Source organism: Poecilia reticulata, chromosome 7, assembly GCF_904066995.2.
Source record: "Poecilia reticulata chromosome 7, P_reticulata-male-v2, whole genome shotgun sequence".
In the NCBI taxonomy this organism is placed as follows: Eukaryota; Metazoa; Chordata; class Actinopteri; order Cyprinodontiformes; family Poeciliidae; genus Poecilia; species Poecilia reticulata.
The window spans coordinates 6,187,311-6,208,315 of NC_088836.1; the positions used below are offsets into that span (position 1 = coordinate 6,187,311).

Below are 21,005 nucleotides of genomic sequence, written 5' to 3' on the forward strand. Positions count from 1 at the left end.
CACTTTAATTTATTAAACAGTATAATAACAAAAAACAGAATGATGAAAGCATATTAATATTTTACTTATGTGCCAACTCAGTAGCAATGTAAAGTTATGGTAAAAGAAAAGTCACACTCAGCACTGGAGTTTTAATATCTACATAATATGATCTTTAACCACACAACGTGTTCCACCTCATCACTATTTACTAAACAAAGATGAAGCCAAACTGGAAAGCTGTTTATGAAAAACTATGTGGGTCCTGTGATTCCACAGCTTGTCGAACCTTTAAAAGCCTTGTCTGTACGCTTTTCTTAGTCATGCAAAAAATTTTAGCCCCTTTTCTGGACATATATCTTAAAGTTATTTCTGAGAATGTTTGCTGCACAGTTCACTTAAAGTCCCAGGGCAACATTTCTGTCATGCTGTTGAATATTTGCTGCTGTGTTTGTTGGTTATCCAAAGTTGAGCTTCAGCTGTAGGCCACTGTGTGTTAAGAATCTTGTCAGTCTGTCTTTAACATATAGTGTAGAAAATTAGTATTTGGTATACTGGAAGTTTCTCCACTTCCAAAGAATGGAGAGATTTGTCATTTTCATCATGTGTCCACCTCAACTAGGTCAGACATTTCCTCTAGTTTTTGACCAGGTTTGCAGACACTGCAGCAGGGATTTTGGTCCACTCCTCCACATTTACCTTTAAGGTTTTAGCTCCTTCCAGAGTTCTCTATTGGATTCAGGCCTGGAGACTGGCTAGGTCATTCTAGCAGACAAGGTTGTGTTTTTCTGAAAGGACACAAATGACAAAGGCATGAAGAGTGGGAATTGAACTAGTGACCCACTGAACTCCTACCACCATCGCCACCGTCGTCCCTACTGTGTATATGACCTCTCACCTATTGACAACTGAGGATAGATAAACTTTCAGCAGGAACCAGGTTATCCTAGGAATAGAAACTGAATGGATGGTAGAAAATGTTTCCAAGTTGAAACCATTTAACTTGAAAACGGTTGAAAATTGAACTTTAACATGTACACTTGATGCTAGATTTTAAAGACCTTGGTGCATTGAACCCGCCACCTGTGCATGCAGGTTACTTCTACAAACATTTATTTAAGACTGGATCACTCTCAAAGAGTTGAGTGAATTCCAGTGTTGCTAGCTGAAAAATTTCCTTGCAACTAAATAATTCACATCCAGCTGTAATCAAAACAAAGAGGAAGCGACAAGGAATGAACAACAAAAAAGTGGTTGCTCATGTCAAATCACAGCGTTGGGGTTAGACACATAGTGTTCAGAGGGCACCAACCTTTTGCAGAATCTTCATGTTGCCTTCAGGTTTGCTCAAGAACCAAGTGTAGAGAGCTCAATGGAACGGGTTTTCATTCCTGAGCAAGTCTTACACCACTAAATTGAATGCAACTTGTAAGATAGGTATGGCTGTTCCCTAGCCTGGTAAAAACCAGCCCCTTGTTCTATGCTTTCCTTTGCCCAGAGAGTCTCGATCTTTGAGTGTTGTGAAATAATTGCTTCACAATAGCATGAACTCTGAATGAGAGGCATGGACTCTGTTGAAGTTTGAAACAATTGGATCTGGTTTTACTCATATGCTGATGTTTGTCTGCGACATATGTAATGTGCTTGTGAGGGAAGCTGTGCTATGAAGCTTACTGGAAATTGCCTGCGCTGTAAACAACATTCTCTGAGAAGAGCTGAGTCAAACAAACATATCGGCAGCAATAAAATGTTTTAAACATTCCCCTTGCTCCAAGTTTAATTGTGCAATATTTGGAAGCATGGCCAACATGATGAGTTAACGGCTTCGTTCACCTCCTTTTCTGCCATTGTCATCATCGTAGTTCACAACTCCTTCTGTTTGCTGATTGGCCCGGTTGAGAAATCCAGCTCAATGGGAGAAATCCTAGATGTAGCACTGAAGAGACCCAGAACTTCTCTTAAAAAATCTGGAAATACGCTTCCGGGACTATATTCCAAAATTCCCATCAACACAAGGGTATGGTTTAGAGTTTTATCATAATATTTTATACCTTTGTGATAATAATAAAATTGATATATAAAAAAACTATTACTTATTTTCAGGTAGCTGCATGGCACAGCAAATATTCCTATTAGAGATATGATTTATATCACTTAGCTACACACTTCAGACTTCACTTAATCATATTTATGAATTTACTGATATTTATTGATGCTCTCGTGGGGCAAAAATAGTAAAATTAATATCGTATTCCTTTTTTTATACATTAACTGACAAGGATACATTTAAATTCTTATGACAAGAAATTTTCATGATAAATGACAAAGATATAATCAATGCCTGTCTTTGCTTGTTCATGTACTGTAAATGAGCACAGTGGTTCTAACAGGGGTGTGGTAACACGCTACGCCCACTACTTCAACTAGTTGTAACCTAGCAACACAACAGCGGCGACAAGTTGGCTCACAAAGTCAGCAACAGAAAGAAGGATAATGCCGAACTGTCAGATAGAGAGAAACAGAGACGGATGAATAAAGGAGGCTGAGCGAAAGTGTGTGTTTAACTCCAGCGTCTGTGAGGTGTGTGTGTGCGTGCGTGGGTGTGTGCGCGTGTATGTGTGTGTGTGTGTTTCTGTGAGTGAACGAGGGAGGTGGAGGAAAAGTGTAAGGGGCTGCTGGTGTTGAGTTACAGTAAGTCTGTGTTGAGTGTTGCTAATTTGATACTGTGAGTTGGTCAGGAATCAGTGCAGCAGGTCCCAACAAACCCATCACGCACACACACACACACGCACGCACACGCGCACACACACGCACACCCCCCCACACACACACACAGACACGCACACACACACACACACAGACTCATGTGTCGGCAGAACCACCTACAGAGCACAGTTTACCCACAAATACGCATAAATGCTGCTCTCCGGTAACTTCTTTGGAGCCACTGCTCAAAAGCTGCCTGTATGAACTCGAGTCAAAACCCAAATCATTTTAATCTGCTGCTGATCGGCTGCATCCTCTGCTTCCCTGAGTCCAAAAAAAAAAAAAAAAAAAAAAAAAAAGAAACTGAATTTGACAGATCCAAAGGTGAAATATGGGCAAATGCACAGACATGCATGGATACGTTACAACACACTTGGTCCAGTACATCATCTGTAATGTGATACATAAAGTAGGAAGTGTCTTAAACCAACAGAGTGAAAGGCCATTCCCTCTCTCTGACACGTATGGATACACCAGCACTGCGGTATGAGAGCATTACATCCACAGCAAACAGCCAGAATGTAGGAGGGACAGTAATTTGGAAGAGGGAGTGAGAGACTGTATGTGTTTTAAGAGGAGAAAGCTAAGGGGTGAGGAGGGAGAGCTTGAACAGCTTGCCGCATTGTCAAGGACACGTCAAGGAGAGATTGAGAGAGAGGGAAGAGAGCTATGGAAGAGGGATGAAAAAGAAGAGAGGAGAAGGAGCTAATGAAAGGAGGGTACGACTCTGCGATTACTCAGCACTGGGTCACTTGTTTTGTGTCGCTCCTCTCTTTGCCTCGGCCTGAACCCTGTTGAGTGTCAGAATTCCACGCAGCTTCTCTGCTTCATGCGAGTCCCTGCAGCAAGCATGTTTCATCCAGGATGGAGAGACAGACAACCGTATCAGCCAACCGCAGCTCACAAATCCCCGCCTTTCTCAGTGCTGGTAGCCAATCAGAAAAAAAACAGAAAGAAAAACTCCTCTCAAAACATTCAGACTGGAGCAATGACATCACCTGTTGCTGGGCAGAAACCTGTTAGACACAGGAAGCCCTGGACCTAATATCCCGGTCACCTTGGAAACTGCTGAGGCTGAAGGGGAGAGGAAGTTGAGGAGGCTGCAGATTGAGGTAGACTTTTCAAAAACGTACATGCTCTCAAAATATTTATTTAGATTAACACATGAGCAAAATACACTTGAAATACAGAAAGAGCTCTTGGCTTGACTCTTTGATTTTGTAAAAGAAATTAATTCATCCATTTTCAAGACCCACTTAGCCATTTTTAGGGTAGGAAAGGAGCTAATGCAGTAAGTAATAAATCAGTTAATCACATCATGACAAATTAAAGCGAGCTCAATAATTTCTATTTGCATGATTGTTTTTTTTTTCTCTCTCTCTCTTTCTACCAAAGAAAAAACAAAAGTCGACAGGCTGGTGCACTGGTTTCATCTGGACTCTTTTTTGAGGAATAGTTTTGTTTACAGAGACTTCCAATAAATCCATTTTATTTATTGTTTTGAGTTGTTTGGTTAATTTATTTTAGATATTTAGAATGTCTTTCAGGTTCAGTGTTAAGTGTTTGTTAGAACTTAATGTTTATTGATCTTTGAGTGGATGTACTGACATCATGCTGTCACCACTGTTTCTATTACAGAAAAGAAATAGAAACAGGAGCCAATGGAAATTAAAACAGACAAGATAAGCTAATAAAAGACTCTCACATAACCGTTACACAAGAACTTCTAAGAAGAACGTGTAAAATGGTGTCACTTTTTACATATAAACAGATCTGCAGCAGTTATTATCACTGCTACCATAATACCATAAAATACTGACTATAGTAGAGGGTTCTTAATGCAAATCGGCATTGACGCTTACCCCGCTGTTGCCAGCTTAGCAACCTTTCAGACAAAAAAATCAATATCAGCCAAAAACATTTCCAGACTTTATTACTTTTTTCATTGTTAAAAATTCCATCCATCCATCCATCCATCCATCCATCCATCCATCCATCCATCCATCCATCCATCCATCCATCCATCCATCCATCCATCCATCCATCCATCCATCCATCCATCCATCCATCCATCCATCCATCCATCCATCCATCCATCGGTTTGTCCTTATACCAATCATCCATCTGCCTTGCGCCCCTCAGTCTTTTTTCAGGTTTCATTTTCAAAGCCTGACCTCTGTAGAAATAATTTCAGAAGTAACCTTGCTATTGCATTTTAAGAACTGGGCATTCTGGACATTTTTGTCTGAAAAATGATGGATTATAGAAAGCTGATTTTTATTGGGTACTTTGTCAGTCCATCTGCTGTCCATTGTGCAGGTCCAAGCTGCACATTTGCTAAGCCACCTGCTTAGCAAATGTGCAGCTTGGACCTTGGTAAATGTAGTTTTAAAGCAGTGTTAGCTTAAGAGTGTTGGGTGGTGTCTCTGTGTGACCAAGTATGGGTTAACTTGGGTGATTTTTAAAAAAAGGAGGCGTTTTGAAGTCATATTTATTTTATTTATTTTTACCACATTATTTATACATCTCGTTCCAAGCTAAATATTTAGTTAGCCAGCTAAATATGTAGATCTAAGCTAGATATTTAATTAGCAAGCTCCAAACTAAATATGTAGTTCCAGCTCATACAGTATGATAACACAATTCAGCATTGATTTGAAGTGTTTTTGTCATACGACCTGGATGTCATTAAAGTATGATCCACAATTTTGCATACACATATTAAAATTGAAGCAATGACAATCTCAAGAAATCAGGCATATCTCTGTAAGCAAGTGTAGAAATAATTTAGTATTGATTTTCAGTGTTTGGATCTCGTGGAAACCTTTGATTTTTGGGGTCTATTTGTCTACATGTTTCAGCCGAGTGTTAATTTGTTCACGGTCCCTAAATGGACCAGTATGTTTTGGAGGGAATATATGGTGCTTCTGTGACAGCACCCGACATGAAAACCCATCGCAGCCTCTATAATTTGCCCAATTGGGAGAATGTCTGTCGAATATCCAATTTAAACTTCTCTGTGAGAGGAAAACTGGACATTTGGAGTGAAGGAGATGGATTATCCAATCAAAGTGGTCCGGCCACTATTTGACTCCTCCCCCTTTCACAGTCCACAGCCAGCCAAGGTACTTGAGCTAAATATTTAGTTTGGATCTTAATAATTATGGGTGCCATTTGTTACACAGTCAAAAATTCATAGTAATAATTTGAGTTATTTAGTCTCTCATAAAAGAAAGAAATGGAGGTTCATTTTCAAAGTCATATTTTCACCATGTTATTTATGCATTCCTGAATGTCACAGTTCAGACTACTTAATTAGCAAGCTAAACTTAACATTTAGTTTATAATCTAAATATTTTATCAGAGTTTATATTAAGGCTTGCAAGACTCAAGTTTCATTTTGATAGTGCACTTACAGTTATCTGCAAGGGAATTTGAAAATTAGATAGATTGCTAACAAAATAATTAGTTTTGAGCTAAATATTTAACTTGCTAATTACATATTTAGTTTGAAACTGTGACATTTATAAATATATAAATAACATGTTAAAAATTTGACTTTGAGAAATGAGCCCCCATATTTTTCTCATATGGGGGCTATTTACAGCAATTAATAGCCAATTAACAGCAATCAATTGCTGTTAATTGTTAATTTTGACTGTGCAACTATATAAATGGGACCCCACATGGGACCCAAGAACATCTGACTCTGATCTTCTTTAATTCAAGGGAAACGTATAGTCGCTGTCTTTCGGCTGCTGACCGTAAAAGCAAAGCAACAGGTGGGGGAAGGGCAGGGCTTCATTCAGCTGGAGGTCATTCAGATGTGTCTCCTATTTTATAGAAGGTGTTTAAACTTAGTGAATGGTTTGATGGACTTTTTTTTACTTTTTAAAATCTTATCAATGTATTGATACTGTCAACTGATCAATTGATCTCTGTCAATGTTTTGTATTTAGTGTGATCCCATGATTTCTTCATTTATCTATTTAGAAATAAACTGCTGCCCAGATCTGATTCAGGTGGAGAATGCTTTGACCTTTTTACTGACTTTCTGCTGGGTTTCTCTTTCCTGCGTGTGTCCTGAAGACTAGCTACCAGCTACTGCGGGTGCTTTGTCTTTTTCTGCTGTACTTACAATTAAAATGAAAGTTGGAATATTTTAGATCCATAATTCATAAAATCTCACTGGCAATAGACTGCTAAGTATAACATATGGAAGCGAATCATGTTGTGAAAACGAAAGTTGGATGTGATTTCACCCTGCTCTAATTTTTGCTCTGACCAAACATTTTGAATCTTTCAGGTCTCAGCGGCGACCCGGCAGACTTGGAACGTCGATATCAAACCTTCGGCCGGAATTTCATTCCCCCGAAGAAGCCCAAGACATTCCTGGAACTAGTGTGGGAGGCTCTACAAGATGTCACCCTCATCATCTTGGAGGCTGCCGCCATCATTTCACTCGGCCTCTCCTTCTACCAGCCGCCTGGGAAGGAAAGTGAACGTAAGGACAACGGTGGGGTTGGGAGATGTGGGGTGGGGGCTTTGGTTGGTTTTTGTAGACGTGAGAGACAAAGGTGATCTTTACACTGTAAGGTTTTTACAAGAGTTTTTACAACACATAGAAACAAAGAAAGGCATTTCACCACAAAGAGGCATTTTCGAGAAAAATATTTAATAAGTATTGAATGGACAACAGGACTCAGCTATACACAGCTGGAGACAGATTGTGAGCAGCCAGCAGCTGTGCAAAGTGGCCAGAAGATCTTTTTTGCTTCCATTTATTCACAGTGGAAATTAAAGAACCTCAGTGTGAGACACTTTGGTTGATAACTGTGGTTTAACAAAAGGGAAAAATGAATTCTGCTCACTAAGCCTTGCGTTACAGAGCAGGACTGGAGGGACCGAGCTGAAAGGTTACAGAAATATTAAGATGTTTAAATGTAGCAATCTCTTTCAACTCTAGCTTAAAGAGATTGCTAGAACTCAAAACCTCAAAGTAGTCCGAAACTGTTTTGTTCTATTTGGAAATTTAGCAAATGACTGAAATCTAAAATGTAATTTTGGAGTTGTTCTTTACTTTGGTTTGAAGTATCAGTAATAGCAATGGTTTCTAAAATAGTAAATGAGTCATGCTTACAATTTAGAAGACATAAAAAATTACAAGTAGCAAATAGTAAATTGTACAGTTTAGTTTAATTTGTCTAACTAATTAGTCTAACTTCTTTTTTGGGCCTGCAATCTTTGCCTTCTTCTGAAAATAACATTTTACTGTGCATTAATTTTGCCCCGTCGTATGTTGTTGTAGTGAACGTAAACTATATCAAATCCTATTGATGTTTATAAATTAATCAGTCTCATCATGACTTTGCGAAACTGATCTGAAAGATTAGCATTTCATACAACTAATGAACCCCGACGACAATCAGACTTGTTTGTGAACGGTTAACAGCTCATTCAGCTTTGGGAGCCAAGAGTATTGTCACAAGATTATAGTAAGATGATGGAAGCTAATAAAAAGAAAGCACAACTAATGGTGGCAGCCATTAGTGGAGTGCAGCTTCTGTAGGGAAGTTTGTTTGGATGTGGAGTCAGAGCCATGAGTGGTGAGACTGTGATGTTAATTGACTTCTTTCATAATTTCATAATATAGTGTTCAGTCTTACATCTCGATTTACCTGACCTGGCTTCTTTTGATGCAGAATTATGATGCATGTCTCACATCAATGACATGAAAGTCAGATAAAATGCGATATGACCATTCTGACCGCAGATGCTTCGAAAACAATCAGATTTGATTTAGTACCATATATGGAAGTGGCACAGATTGGATGTTTTGAAAAGATTGGAATTGAGCCGTTGACAGATTGCGGTGAAAAATTTGGGTTTGGGTTGCATTCACCTTCCAAAGGTGGATCAACCAGTTGGGAACTAATTGACCAATCGGTTGCAGATTTGGGGAAAACACGTAAAAGTGATCACATGAACAGCTAAATATGGACATGGCTTACTTTCACAGTCAATGGGAAAATTATGGTTAATTCTAAACTATTTCAAAACATTTGCTGCTAGGTCATTACTCCAGATTAAAGATAAAGTTTATGTTTGACAGAATCTGTATGTTAACCTTCTTGGTGACGTCTTGGTTAAATAAATTGTATCGAATAAAGCAAAAAAAAGGAGAATCTTTTTTTGCTGAAGCATTTGTCTTACAGTATGTCATCATGTAGCAATTCTGGAGGTAACGTCAAGTAAATCATTTTTATTTTGTTTTTGGTTGTTATTTATCCTGTTTTGATATATAACAATAAGTAGAAATTGAAATAATATTGATAAGGAGAGACTAAGGCCAAAAAGAAAGAAAGGTTCAATTGTGGTGTCCTGGTGAAAAAGGAAGTGGTCTGAGTGAACAGAGGATGCAGATATGGGACAATGTGGTTCAGTCTGAAACCTCAGAGTGTGCACTTGGTAGCAGTGCACATGCAGTCTGCGAACCGGTGCTACGCAGCCACCATTGTGCATAAAGCAAGCGTGATCCAGCAAGCTGGATCTGGATGGATTTAAACTGTCAAGTTCAATCTAAACTGAACAAGCAGCTCTGCTCCTTTTGACAGTGAACGGCTGCTGGGAACCTTTAGGAAAAAAAAAAAAACACCAGCAGGTTCATGCAGAACAGAGCTGATATATTAATAGCATAAAAAGAATCATTTGCCTCTTGTGAGGTTGCCATACAAGAAAACAACACAGGTTTTTGTCGGAAACCGCTACTGGTGAAATGTTGTTCTTCCTTGCTTTAGGTAAAACCTTTATCCTTAATCTAGGTGACATTAATGAACAGTAATACCAGAATGTGCCTGCTTACCTGGCATTGCATGATGATGCCTGATCCGGCCGCAGAGGAAATTCAGATCCCAGAGAAGAGCAGCATCTTAAAAAAAAGCTGTGAGACATTCTCTCTCTTCTGACCTTCTCTAAGATGAATAATTGTACAAATGTGTTGAACTTACATAAACGATTATGCTGCGCTTGAGATGAAATTATATAAGAGCAGAGCATCAACCATAAATCGCATTTAATGTGCTATTTTCAGGAACAGTAGCGGACTGGTTTTCTAGACTGTTTTGAAAAATATGTACAGTTAAGCCTAAAATTATTCACACCCCTGACAGATAATTAAAAATTTTTTACTGATGTTGCTTCTGACTAGAAATATTAATGTTTTGAAGTGGGCCAACTAGAATCCTGACTTACATCTGACCACATCCCGGAATCCGTAGAGGGAGGTAGATTAGGGTGATGGCAAGGAGAGCATCCAATCTCAGAGTTGGAGCTTTTAGCACAACACATTTCAGAAATATCAGTGGAAACGTGTTGACTACTTGCCAACAGATATAGGAAGTGTTTGATTGTTGAATTGCCAAAATTTTGTGTGTGATGGGTGTAAAAAAATTATAGCAAGACAATTTTGTTAAAGTGTAGATAAATCAGAAGCAAAATTTTTGGTTGAATTCAAATAAATTAAAATTTAAATTACCAACACATGAAAGCACTTATGTTGGAAATTAGGTCATTTTAGCATATAGTGTGAGAGTACAGAAAATAGGATGAAGTCATATAGATGTAAAAGGATGATGGTTCGTGATTTAAATTCAGTGTGATCATGAACCAAACAAGGCCATAAACACGACATTATTTAGCAACATGTATTAACCTTTTTAAGAAATTGATGTGTAAATTTTACAGAAATTAAAGCTCAATATAGAAAATGTATCAGATATATCCATCTATCCATTTTCTTACATCCTTGTCCCTATTGGGTTTGGGAGGGGTGTTGGTGCCCATCTCCACCGAGACATTTCGGGCAAGAGGCGGGGTCACGCAGGACAGGGCGTTAGTCATAATACATCTGATACCATCGCAGGTATCAGATGTATTATGATCTTTATTTCATTAACAATGGTAACTAGTAGGGGTACACCAACTGCAGTTATCTGTCTGATCACAGATCATATTTAAAAGCCTGACCTGCTGATTGGGTTTTTGGATATTGATTTTCTTGAAAAGTCAGGAAAGTTATATGGAGACACAGTTGCTAAGTTGGCAACAGTAGGGCGATTGTTGTCAACCTTCCTCATACAGATGTGACCTGTATGCAGGTCTGTCAGCCAGACTCTCTAAGTGCAAAGCAAAATAGGACAGTGGCTGATTTTCAGACCTTTGCTGAGGTGGTTAAAATTGGTGGATAAGATTGTTTTTTTTGTATAACGTAAACTTTCACTGTAAAATTCTGGATGAAATATTTTTTCTTTCATGGTTACGTGGCATTATTGTTGTTGATTTTACGGTTAGAAATGATGTGGGGGGTCAACGTTTTACTGTAAAACAAAATGTTTTAACTTAAGAAAAATAATGTTTTTCCAAAAATAAACATGAAAACAACTTAGAAAATGAATGCACAAATGTAAAATGTACAAATTATTATTTTCACCATTGAATTTATTCAAGGTAACTTCAGATCAAATTTGTAGTTTTGAATTGCTTTATAGTTTACAGATTTTTCCTTTCACAGTTTTACTAACCCTATCTCCTAAAATTAAGGAAACTGGGGTTGATTTATGGGCGTAAGGGGCCACCAATGGAAAAGTTACACTGGAAAACTCCACAAACTCCGTTAGTGGAGTTTGATTGAGATGTGTGACCTCACGTCTACTTCTCCTCTCTTCAGTGTGCGGGGAAGTGAGTGGCGGAGCGGAGGATGAAGGGGAGGCAGACGCAGGCTGGATCGAGGGCGCTGCCATCTTGCTTTCTGTTGTGTGTGTTGTCCTGGTGACGGCGTTTAATGACTGGTCCAAAGAAAAACAGTTCCGGGGTCTGCAGAGTCGGATCGAGCAGGAGCAGAGGTTTGCGGTGGTTCGGAAAGGAAACGTCATCCAAATTCCCGTGGCTGACATGGTGGTGGGGGACATGGCTCAGGTCAAATACGGTAGGGGAACTGTACCCATCTGCACCATCCTATATAAGCTTACTATGTTTCCCTCACATTGAAAAGTTGTAAAGAAGGTATAAGATAAAAAAATTATGCAGATGACGTAGGAAAATCATGTAATTAAAATTACGTAATGATGCCACAGCAAAAGAACCCTGACAAACAAGTTATAAAAAAACATCATGTTTCATGTTTTTTCATGTATTTGAATGAAAAAATATGGGAAGTTCTTCAAAAGAAGTTGCATTGAAATCGTGTTAATTTTGTTTTTCTCTGATTTTTAACTCATTAAGTTGAGTTACGCCGATCAGAACTATGTGGCCAACTTCTGATCTGCATTTTTTGAGAAACTTTGACCTGCCAATATCAATTTGAACCTATTTCAATTTCTCTTTGAGAGCTATGACATAAAGACATAACAGCAGTCTATAAAATTTATTTTCTAGCCTCACTTCAGTGAGAGTTCATTAATAATTTATCTTAGAAGCAAATGTGACGCCATGGTGTGTTTGTGGGAGCAGAGAGTTTCTACAAAAGTGTTTCACCTATATTTTAAAAGAAAGACAAAATGGTCATGGATTAGATATTTTAGACAGCTTTATAGTTGTGGTTATTAGGTGTAGCATTACTAATACATCAGTCTCCATCTGCCAATGTTTCCAAGTCCAGCTTGTTCCATGACAGAGAGGCTAAACGCCATTATACTTTCCTCCCTGTCATCTTCTGACAGTCTTGCTCTCTCTCAATCTCTCAGAGTGTGAATGAACCACGTATTTAAACAAGTTGAAAAACTATTCATTTAAATATCCTCCTACAGCTTTTGACTCTATTTTTGAAACAATTAACTCATATGTAAAGCAGTATGAGTGAATTTAGTGCCATTCTTTGGCTTCTGTTCAAAATTTCCCTCCTTTGTTCATCAAACTTACATGTTTTCCCTGTAATATTATTTAAGTAGTTAATAAATAAATTATATTCCTGTTCAGCCACCCAATGTTACAGTCTTTGTAAATATTCAGATTAGCCACAACTCTCCTCTTCCATATGTTTTTACATTGACTTATGTTTTCACTTTGCTAAAGTCATGTTCATAAACATCTTTGTCAGTCTCCTGTGAAGGTTTAGTCCTTTACCTCCTTCCCTCTGACTCTTAGTCCATTTCCTCATTAATTATTCAGTCTATCAATGGACTGCTGGTCCCTGTAATATGTAATGGTATCCACTTCTTAACACAGGAACAAGATACTGTATATTGAAACAATAAGAGCATGCTTGATATCATTTGAACAAGAAAGACAAGCATACAAAGCTGATTGAGATGGGATTTGTGCTTCAGGTGACCTACTTCCAGCTGACGGTATCTTGGTCCAAGGCAATGATCTGAAGTTAGACGAGAGCTCTCTGACAGGAGAGTCTGACCACGTACGCAAATCTGTGGACAAGGACCCCATGCTGCTCTCAGGTTGGTTCTGACTCCTTGCTACTCTTATGATCAAGCTAGCTTCAACTATATCATATATCTACACTACATGATTTGATTGTTTTTAAAGAGCATAGTTGCAAATACACACTTAGGTCACTGAATTAATTAGAATTCTAACTCACATTGTCAACTAGAAAGTTATGGATTTAAGTTGATGGAAAGTGCTGGACTCTACCACTTTTTATTTAAAAGTTCCTTGGCGGCACTGGAATGAGCAACAGTGATTGAGGTCAGATTTGTTGGTCAAAGGAAGTCACTTATTGTTCATTCACTCTAAGTAGGATTGCATATAAACTACAGGAAATGATAAGGAGTCATTTCTGAACCACAGCAACAAGCTGCTCTTGCAGAACGATAAATTCAAACACCCTGCCTGGAAACCTTCTGGCCTTCTGGCAGTGTTATGTTAAATTGATTTTTATAAGTTTTACATCATGTTATAATCTTGTTCCTTTATCAAAAACATACCCGGAGTGTTGCTTCGTAATGGAGGTTTGAGAAATCCTTTAATCTCCCACGGCAACCATTCAACAAATGCTTGCTCTAACAAAGCTCCAACTATTCCCAGAAAGCTCCTCCTCTGAGCTGCAGTCTCCAGCAGAGCTTGTGCCTCACAGAGTACCCCTCGCTTACAGCTCCCCCACTCAACTCCTCCAGACTAGCGGCAGCAGCAATTAGCAAACAGCTGGTGAAACTATGATGAGTCTGCTGAGCTCATCATGTGAACTACTTTTTACTGCAATACTCCTAGGAATGGTAGAGTAACATTGTTGTGATGACATATTGTCGGAAAGAGCAGAAGCCTCTTAAAGAGACAGAGGTCAATTTTAAGGCATTAAATTGCTAAATCTAAAAATTTAAAGTTACTTTTGATATATACAGCATTTTTTTAACTTACGGTAACATACTTACTTGGCTGTGCTATAAAATGGCACTATATGCCTGGAAACTACATAATACCGCCCCTTTAAGAAGCTTCTCTCTTCACAGTTTTCTTCTAGTGTGTGTAAGTGACTTTGTTAAAGTGAGCTTCCATTTTATCACTTAAAATTAGTTAAATGGAAAAACTTTTCATATCCTAATTTCAAACATAAAGCAGTTTCCATGCATGTTATTCTCCACAAAGCACTACATTAGTTTGGACCCATAACGCTGTGAGACAGTGATGGAGGTTCAGCTTCCTGCAGGAAAACTCCAAGCACAGAGCCAGAGCTACAATGGATTGACTTAGATCAAAGCATGTTCAAGTGTTACAGTGTCCCAGTCAAAGTCTAAACCTAAATGCAACTGAGAATCAGAGACTTGAAAACAACTGTTCAGAGATGCTCTCCATTCAATCTGACTGAGCTGGAACTCTAGTCTATTTAAGAGAGTGGGTAAAAATTTCAGTCTGTAGATGCGGAAAGGTGGTAGAGACAAAGCAAAAGATCTGGTTGTAACTACGCAAAGGTGAAAACCATGGATCAGTTATGCTATTTTGTGTTGGTCTGTGACATAAACTCTCAATAGAACACACTGAAAAAGTCCAAGTCGTCTGAATATTTTTTTGCAAGGCACTGCTAATAAAGGAAGAACATATAAATGCAAGATTACACATTATTACTGTTATGCTTCATAGCAAAACTTCATAAATATCTCCTGTCTATGAACCCGATGTGTTTTTTTGTTAAGGAACCCATGTGATGGAGGGCTCAGGTAGGATGCTGGTGACAGCCGTAGGTGTCAACTCCCAGACGGGCATCATCTTCACCCTCCTTGGCGCAGGAGACATGGAGGAGGATGGAAAAGAAAAGAAAGGTAATCCACCCTGCAGTGAGACACACGGCACACGCTGTAAAACAGCGTTTTACAGTCAAAAAATTACAACTTTTCCTTTAAAGCTGCAGTTCCACTTATTTGTAGTTTTGCCTGCTTGTATTAATTTTTATTTGTGTAAATTAATTTCTAGTCATGATTATTTTAAACTGGTCCTAAATGAGTAAGTATGACTACAACACACCCACATAAATGTATTAATGGACCAACCACAGAATTAGCCCACTCATGCCTAAAGCAAAAGTCCCGGTTAATGACTGAGCCTGATGATGATCTGGAGAACTTTAGTATAGGGAGCCTAAAGTTAATATCCACAGATGTATTTCTTTCCACTGACTTAAGTGCAACAGTGACAAAAACACAACTGAGTAATGAGGTGTGAGGTCCCACTGCAGGGTCTTACATGTATATGACATTTTTTGAAAAGGGCTGTTACACAAGTACAGTAGACTTTACCGAAGGTCTCAGTAGTGTGTGCACCACTAACTAAAAAATTAGTAACCCTAAAGTAATTAGCACTTGAAGCGAATGCTAAAGTGCTAAAGCGCTCAATTCAAATTATATCTGCCCTTGAAAACTACAACCCTCAAGCACCAATTTAATTTTGATAATCAAAACTTCAAAACAGATGTCAAACTCTTTTCGACTGAAAGCTTAAAACAAAGCTCAAGTAAATTAGTGGTTTAGAAATTATCCATAAAAATTTGTTTATGTGAAGCTAAATGGGCTAAAGGTTTTCAAAGTTAGCAAAAGTAATAAACAAAAAAAAATAGCTCAGCTAATTAGTGGCAATGTGCCCACCACTTGTGGAAACTATGATGTTTTAACCTATGGTTTTTCCTTGGGAAGAGTGTTTTTGTAAAGATGCAACTGTAGCATGACTAAGTAGCAACTTACAACAAAATGCAAAAACAAGTAGAGTTTTACTTGTAACAAGCTATTTTTCAATTGTGTTTGGTCTGAATTTACAGAAAAATTTGACTTGAAGATTAACCCACATACAATATGACAATTAAGAAGAAAGGAAAAACACAAAAGCGACTACAACCACAGAGCATTCAATAGTAATAGCAACTAAAAAGCAAAAAAACGTTGCATAAAGCAATCATCTTGGATACATACAGCTAGATGATCATCTTTGCTTTATCTATCTGCTAAAAGCAGGCCATCATACATTGACTATAAACAAATTCGAAACGAGCTCCATCAGATGCAACTCCCTGCAATAAGTCAGTAAAAAAGTACTACTTCCAACTACTTCCTGTCTTCTTCTTCATGGTTTGTGCCAGTGGCAGCATCGGGTTGTTGATCGTGTGACTTGTGTAATGTGGACAAAGTGTTTGCACCGCAGTTTTATGCAATAAATTTTCATGCGGCTGAAAAGCCACCTCATCCTAGCATCAAAACTTTTTACTGAAAAACAGGAGTTTTGTTCAAAATTGGCATGTGTTTCCATTAAGTAAATTTATTTTTGAAATGTCGCATTGCACAGTCATATGGTCAACGCAGCTTGTAGTTATTGCTTGCTTCGTTATTGTCATTCCTTTTTCTACTATAGTTTTTCCTTCCAATTAATACTTGGACATTGTGTAAACAGTTAGCTTTTTTTGGTAGTAATCTTTTGTGACTTAACCTAATAGTGGCCACACACACATGACCATCCACACATAAATTATTTTATTGGTCTAAAATTAAATGTTAGAAAATGACATAGTTATAAAAAAAGATTCAATGGGTAGCAGGCCATCATTTTTTGTGCCTTTCCTTCCCTCTGGGAGTCCTGCCTCTTGGATAAGGGGAGGGGAACAGGTTGTCACTTTAGTGCCCTGAAGCTTGTTGTTTTCATAATCCATGCACATGCTCATGTTGCTCCACGTGTGTGTGCTGGTGCTGCAGTTAGTCAGATGCCTTACTCATTTCAGATAACAGATATGACAGGAAGCACGCCCGTTTACACTAATAGATCATTTAACCAACGTCCTCACCATCCCCCCTCACTCTCTCTCTCTCTTTTTTTTAGCTCTTTCTCACTTATTACACCTCCTCACAGCTTCTTCCCTGTCTTTTCTCTGCTCATCCACACCTCTCACTCCTTGTTTACCCCATTGTTCTGCCCCTCTTTGCACTCCCCTGTTTCTCCTTCTCCTCCCTTAATTTAAGCGAAAGAGAGGCTGTAGATTCAATCAATTATTGAAAGAGCAGAAGGGGAGGGAGGATGGAAGGGGGTTGGCAAGGAAGAGATTGAGGGTAAAGCATTGGTTGGTCAATGCTCAAAGCATTAGTCTATTCTCAAATCTGTTTTGGAAGTGCCCTGCGTTCAGGCAGCGCAGGCTGCACAGACTTTCAGAAGCACTTATAGTTAACGTCATTAGCAGCTTCCACTGCGGCTCTGGCTTCTGCACAGGAATGTATGTGCTACCATTGGCATCTTCGAAAAGAGAAAACATCATCCTGAAACGCAGCAACAGACTGGCTGGTGATGGCTAGTTTCTGAAAGAGATACTCTGGTGACTCGTCATTCTGTTCTCGGATATACAATATATCTGCGGTGCTTATCGTGAGCTGGATCGTTCAGGCTGTCATGACTGGAGCTGATAAATGATTTAAATACCGTAACATGCTAGCTTTTCCTCTCGCCACATTTGTTTTCTTTTATAATTCTGTCGTTCATTGTCATGCTGAGGGAATATCATATTACATCTTCCATTCTTTGCAGTCATTTTAACAAATACTCACTTGTAATTATGATCACATTCATTGCTTGAGTTTCTTCTTTTTTTCTCCTTTTTTGCCAAATTTCCACCCAAAACTTCTCTTTCTCACAGAGGACAGTACTCAGTTGCTCATCTCTGCAGATGCCACTAACAGCACAGTCACCAATGGTATGTGAGCATAAAGTTATCTGCCCCGTCCCTTTCCTCAGTCAGTGAATGGACCCCGCACTGTGCAGTGACAGTGACAATATGATGGGCATTTAACAATGTCTTTCAGTTTCCTGATCGACTGTAATAAGATGAGTGCACTTTGCTTTCTCCTTCCTTTTGTATTGTTTCTGTGTGTTCATTTTCTGATTCTGGAAGTGTGTGATTTTCCCCAAAATCAGAAATGTGATATGTTTGAGTGTAAATATACTTCTGTTTAACTCAGTTTTCATTTTCTTCCCCCCTCAGGAAAACAAGCTGATGGAGCTGTGGAGAACAATCAGAATAAAGGTAGATGTTTTTGGCAGTTCGGTTCAATTCAGTGTAAAGTTCAACAATATGTCGTCTCAAGACGCTTTACAAAAACAAAACAGAACAACATTTTTTATTCTGTCCAGTCATTCAGACAGATTCCAAGTCAGATACATCAGTTCTAGTTGATCCTAGTTATCAGTCAATGCAGTCAAGTTCAGGTTATTACACAACAGAATACATTTGTCTTAGTTAAAGCTGCAGTATGTAACTTTTATAAAAAAATGAAAACATATTTGTTAAAACTGTCACTATATCATAGCAATAAGACAGATAATCTAAGAAATCCTCCCTGAGATAATATTGCACCGCTCTCAACCAAAGACAACCAATCAGAGCCAAAGTATCAGCTCTGTCAGTCACCTGCATGTGTTTCCTGCTCAACGTGCTGATAGAGGTGAAACAACTTACCATTACTGGAAAACCGTTTATCCACCAACATTGGTGGCCTTGCTAATTAGCCTTAGCATTATTATTAGACAAAGCACATAACAGGTTATGTTAGTTGCGGCATAGCAAAGAGAAAGGATGGGAGGAACAGGGTGGAATGAGCAGCGCCACACGGAGGGTGACTGACAGCGCTGAGACCTGCCTCCTGGCTCTGACTGGTTATTTCTAGTTAGCACAAGAAGAAGACCTCAATTTTTTTCACAGATTGTCACTCTCATATTACGATATAGTGACAGTTTCAGCAAATATGTAAAAAAAGTATATATTTTTTAAAAGTTACATACTGCAGCTTTAAAAGGATTAAATAAAAGTAGTCTGTAAGACAAGCTTTTAGTTAAAATTATTGGATTATCAGACTTCCTATATTTCCTATTGCAGGCAATCATCAGCATAACAATGAACTTTTTTGACAAGTAACATAAAAAATTGTGTTCTCTTTAAGTGCAAGCCTGGTGGAGACGCCTCAAAAGACTTCCAATTTTATTTGAAGCACTAGTGTAAAAACCTTGCAACTTTTACCTTCCACTATACAAGTATGCACTTTATGGTGCTAGTCTATCACATCATTTCTCAAAAAAGTAAATTGAGGTTTTTGGTTGTAAGAAGACACAATGTTAAAATGTCCAGGGCTACGAATGCTTTGGCAATACACTGTAACCAAGCATTAGGTTGTAAGTGAATTTTTTAAAGTAATCTTTTTAATTTTAAGTTGCTACTTCAGATTTCAGTTTGGAGCTGAGTATGACTGTGGCACTGACCTACTTCATCTTAATGTTCTGAAGAAGTTTATTAAATGTTTTCTTTTGATGTGTGTTTTTGTCTAGCCAAGAAGCAGGATGGGGGCGTTGCTATGGAGATGCAGCCCTTAAAGAGTGCAGAGGGAGGAGAAGTGGAGGACAGAGAGAAGAAGAAGACCAGTGTCCCAAAGAAAGAGAAGAGCGTGTTGCAGGGAAAGCTCACCAAACTGGCTGTGCAAATTGGCAAAGCAGGTGCACAAATCAGCCTTTAATATGTTTATGTGTGGTTGAATGGAGTGCTTATTAATTCAATTCAGGTTATTGATAAAGTGCTAATTAATAATATGTAAAGGAGCATCAGTACATACAAAAATAAATTCCAACTTCCTTCCACCTCTAATATAATACAGTCAGTTTCATTTATAATCCTGGTAGGTTAAATGTTCACTAGTTAAGGGAGATAAATGCTTTATGAAGCCTTTGGTACAATTTATGGGACGTAAACCAGAGTACATGCAGAATGACGTCTGGCCAGCAGACAGTTTTGTGTTAATTCCTCCCTATCAAGAACTACCTGGTTCTAAACTCAGTTCAGCCTGGTTAAAACTAGTTGATTCATGTTCACATTACAGGGTGACATAAGCTTAGCTCCCCGCCAGTAACAGTGATAGTAAAGACGGGTTAAAGAGCATCTTTAGTGAAATTGTTGAAAGGGAAATGGTGAGATATAATAGTATATATATATGTCGGCTAATGACATATATATATATATATATATATATATATATATATATATATATATATATATATATATATATATATATATATATATATATATATATATATATATGTGTGTGTGTGTGTGTGTGTGTGTGTGTGTGAGTATGTGCGTGCGTGCGTGTGTGTGTGTGTGTGTATTTGCGTTTATCCTTTTCAATGCTCCACAGTTGATATTTAAGTATTGTTAATAAACTTTTCCAATAACATAAATACCTTGTCATATTTTCTAATTTTCTGTCAATTTTGACATTTTTGTACATAAAAACATGGTGGGCTGCCCTTCTACCATCTCCCTTAGCTTGTTTTCTAGGGGGAAGCTTGCACTAACACATTGGCGAATGTATTATCACATTACCTAGCATTACTGTCTCTTGATATGTTGCAAATGGTATTTTAAATTGCCAGATTTCCCAAAACAATTATTCACATATTTCGATGCTTTTATGAACTGAGAAGAGAAGTGAATTTTTGACCCCATTTAAGCTATGTTTGTAGATGCAGCCACGTTTAACCCTCTTAATTACCATCAAGTCGGCACACATGGGATTCTTTTTTTTTTCTTGCCCTTGAAACTATTATTATGCACTGAAAAAGCCATAGCAATACTGATTGACTTCCAAATACTGAATTTTGCTGGAGAAGCGCTTTCACTCATTTCACTTTTTTCAACTCCTCCCCAATAACATGAAAATATATTCACATTGTATTTTATAATTTCTTCCGTATGATGTTCGTCTAGCTCATTAGCCGACAAAGTCTTCGATCATGTAAACTAA

At 38.2% G+C, this 21,005-nt stretch overlaps 1 protein-coding gene across 5 annotated transcripts in view; it reads left to right on the top strand.

Moving 5' to 3' along the window:
• The window catches only part of atp2b3b (ATPase plasma membrane Ca2+ transporting 3b), a 63,359-nt gene that overhangs the window by 8,246 nt on the left and 34,108 nt on the right, over positions 1-21,005 (top strand). For 3 of the 5 annotated variants that reach the window (XM_081608680.1, XM_081608676.1, XM_081608678.1), the window contains exons 3-9: positions 7,052-7,249; positions 11,471-11,728; positions 13,068-13,193; positions 14,886-15,011; positions 17,855-17,911; positions 18,200-18,241; positions 19,537-19,701. In XM_081608680.1, the coding sequence (XP_081464806.1) occupies positions 7,052-7,249; positions 11,471-11,728; positions 13,068-13,193; positions 14,886-15,011; positions 17,855-17,911; positions 18,200-18,241; positions 19,537-19,701 (972 nt within the window). The remainder of the gene's footprint in view (positions 1-7,051; positions 7,250-11,470; positions 11,729-13,067; positions 13,194-14,885; positions 15,012-17,854; positions 17,912-18,199; positions 18,242-19,536; positions 19,702-21,005) is intronic. The other 2 variants (XM_081608677.1, XM_081608679.1) reach the window with 1 other exon arrangement.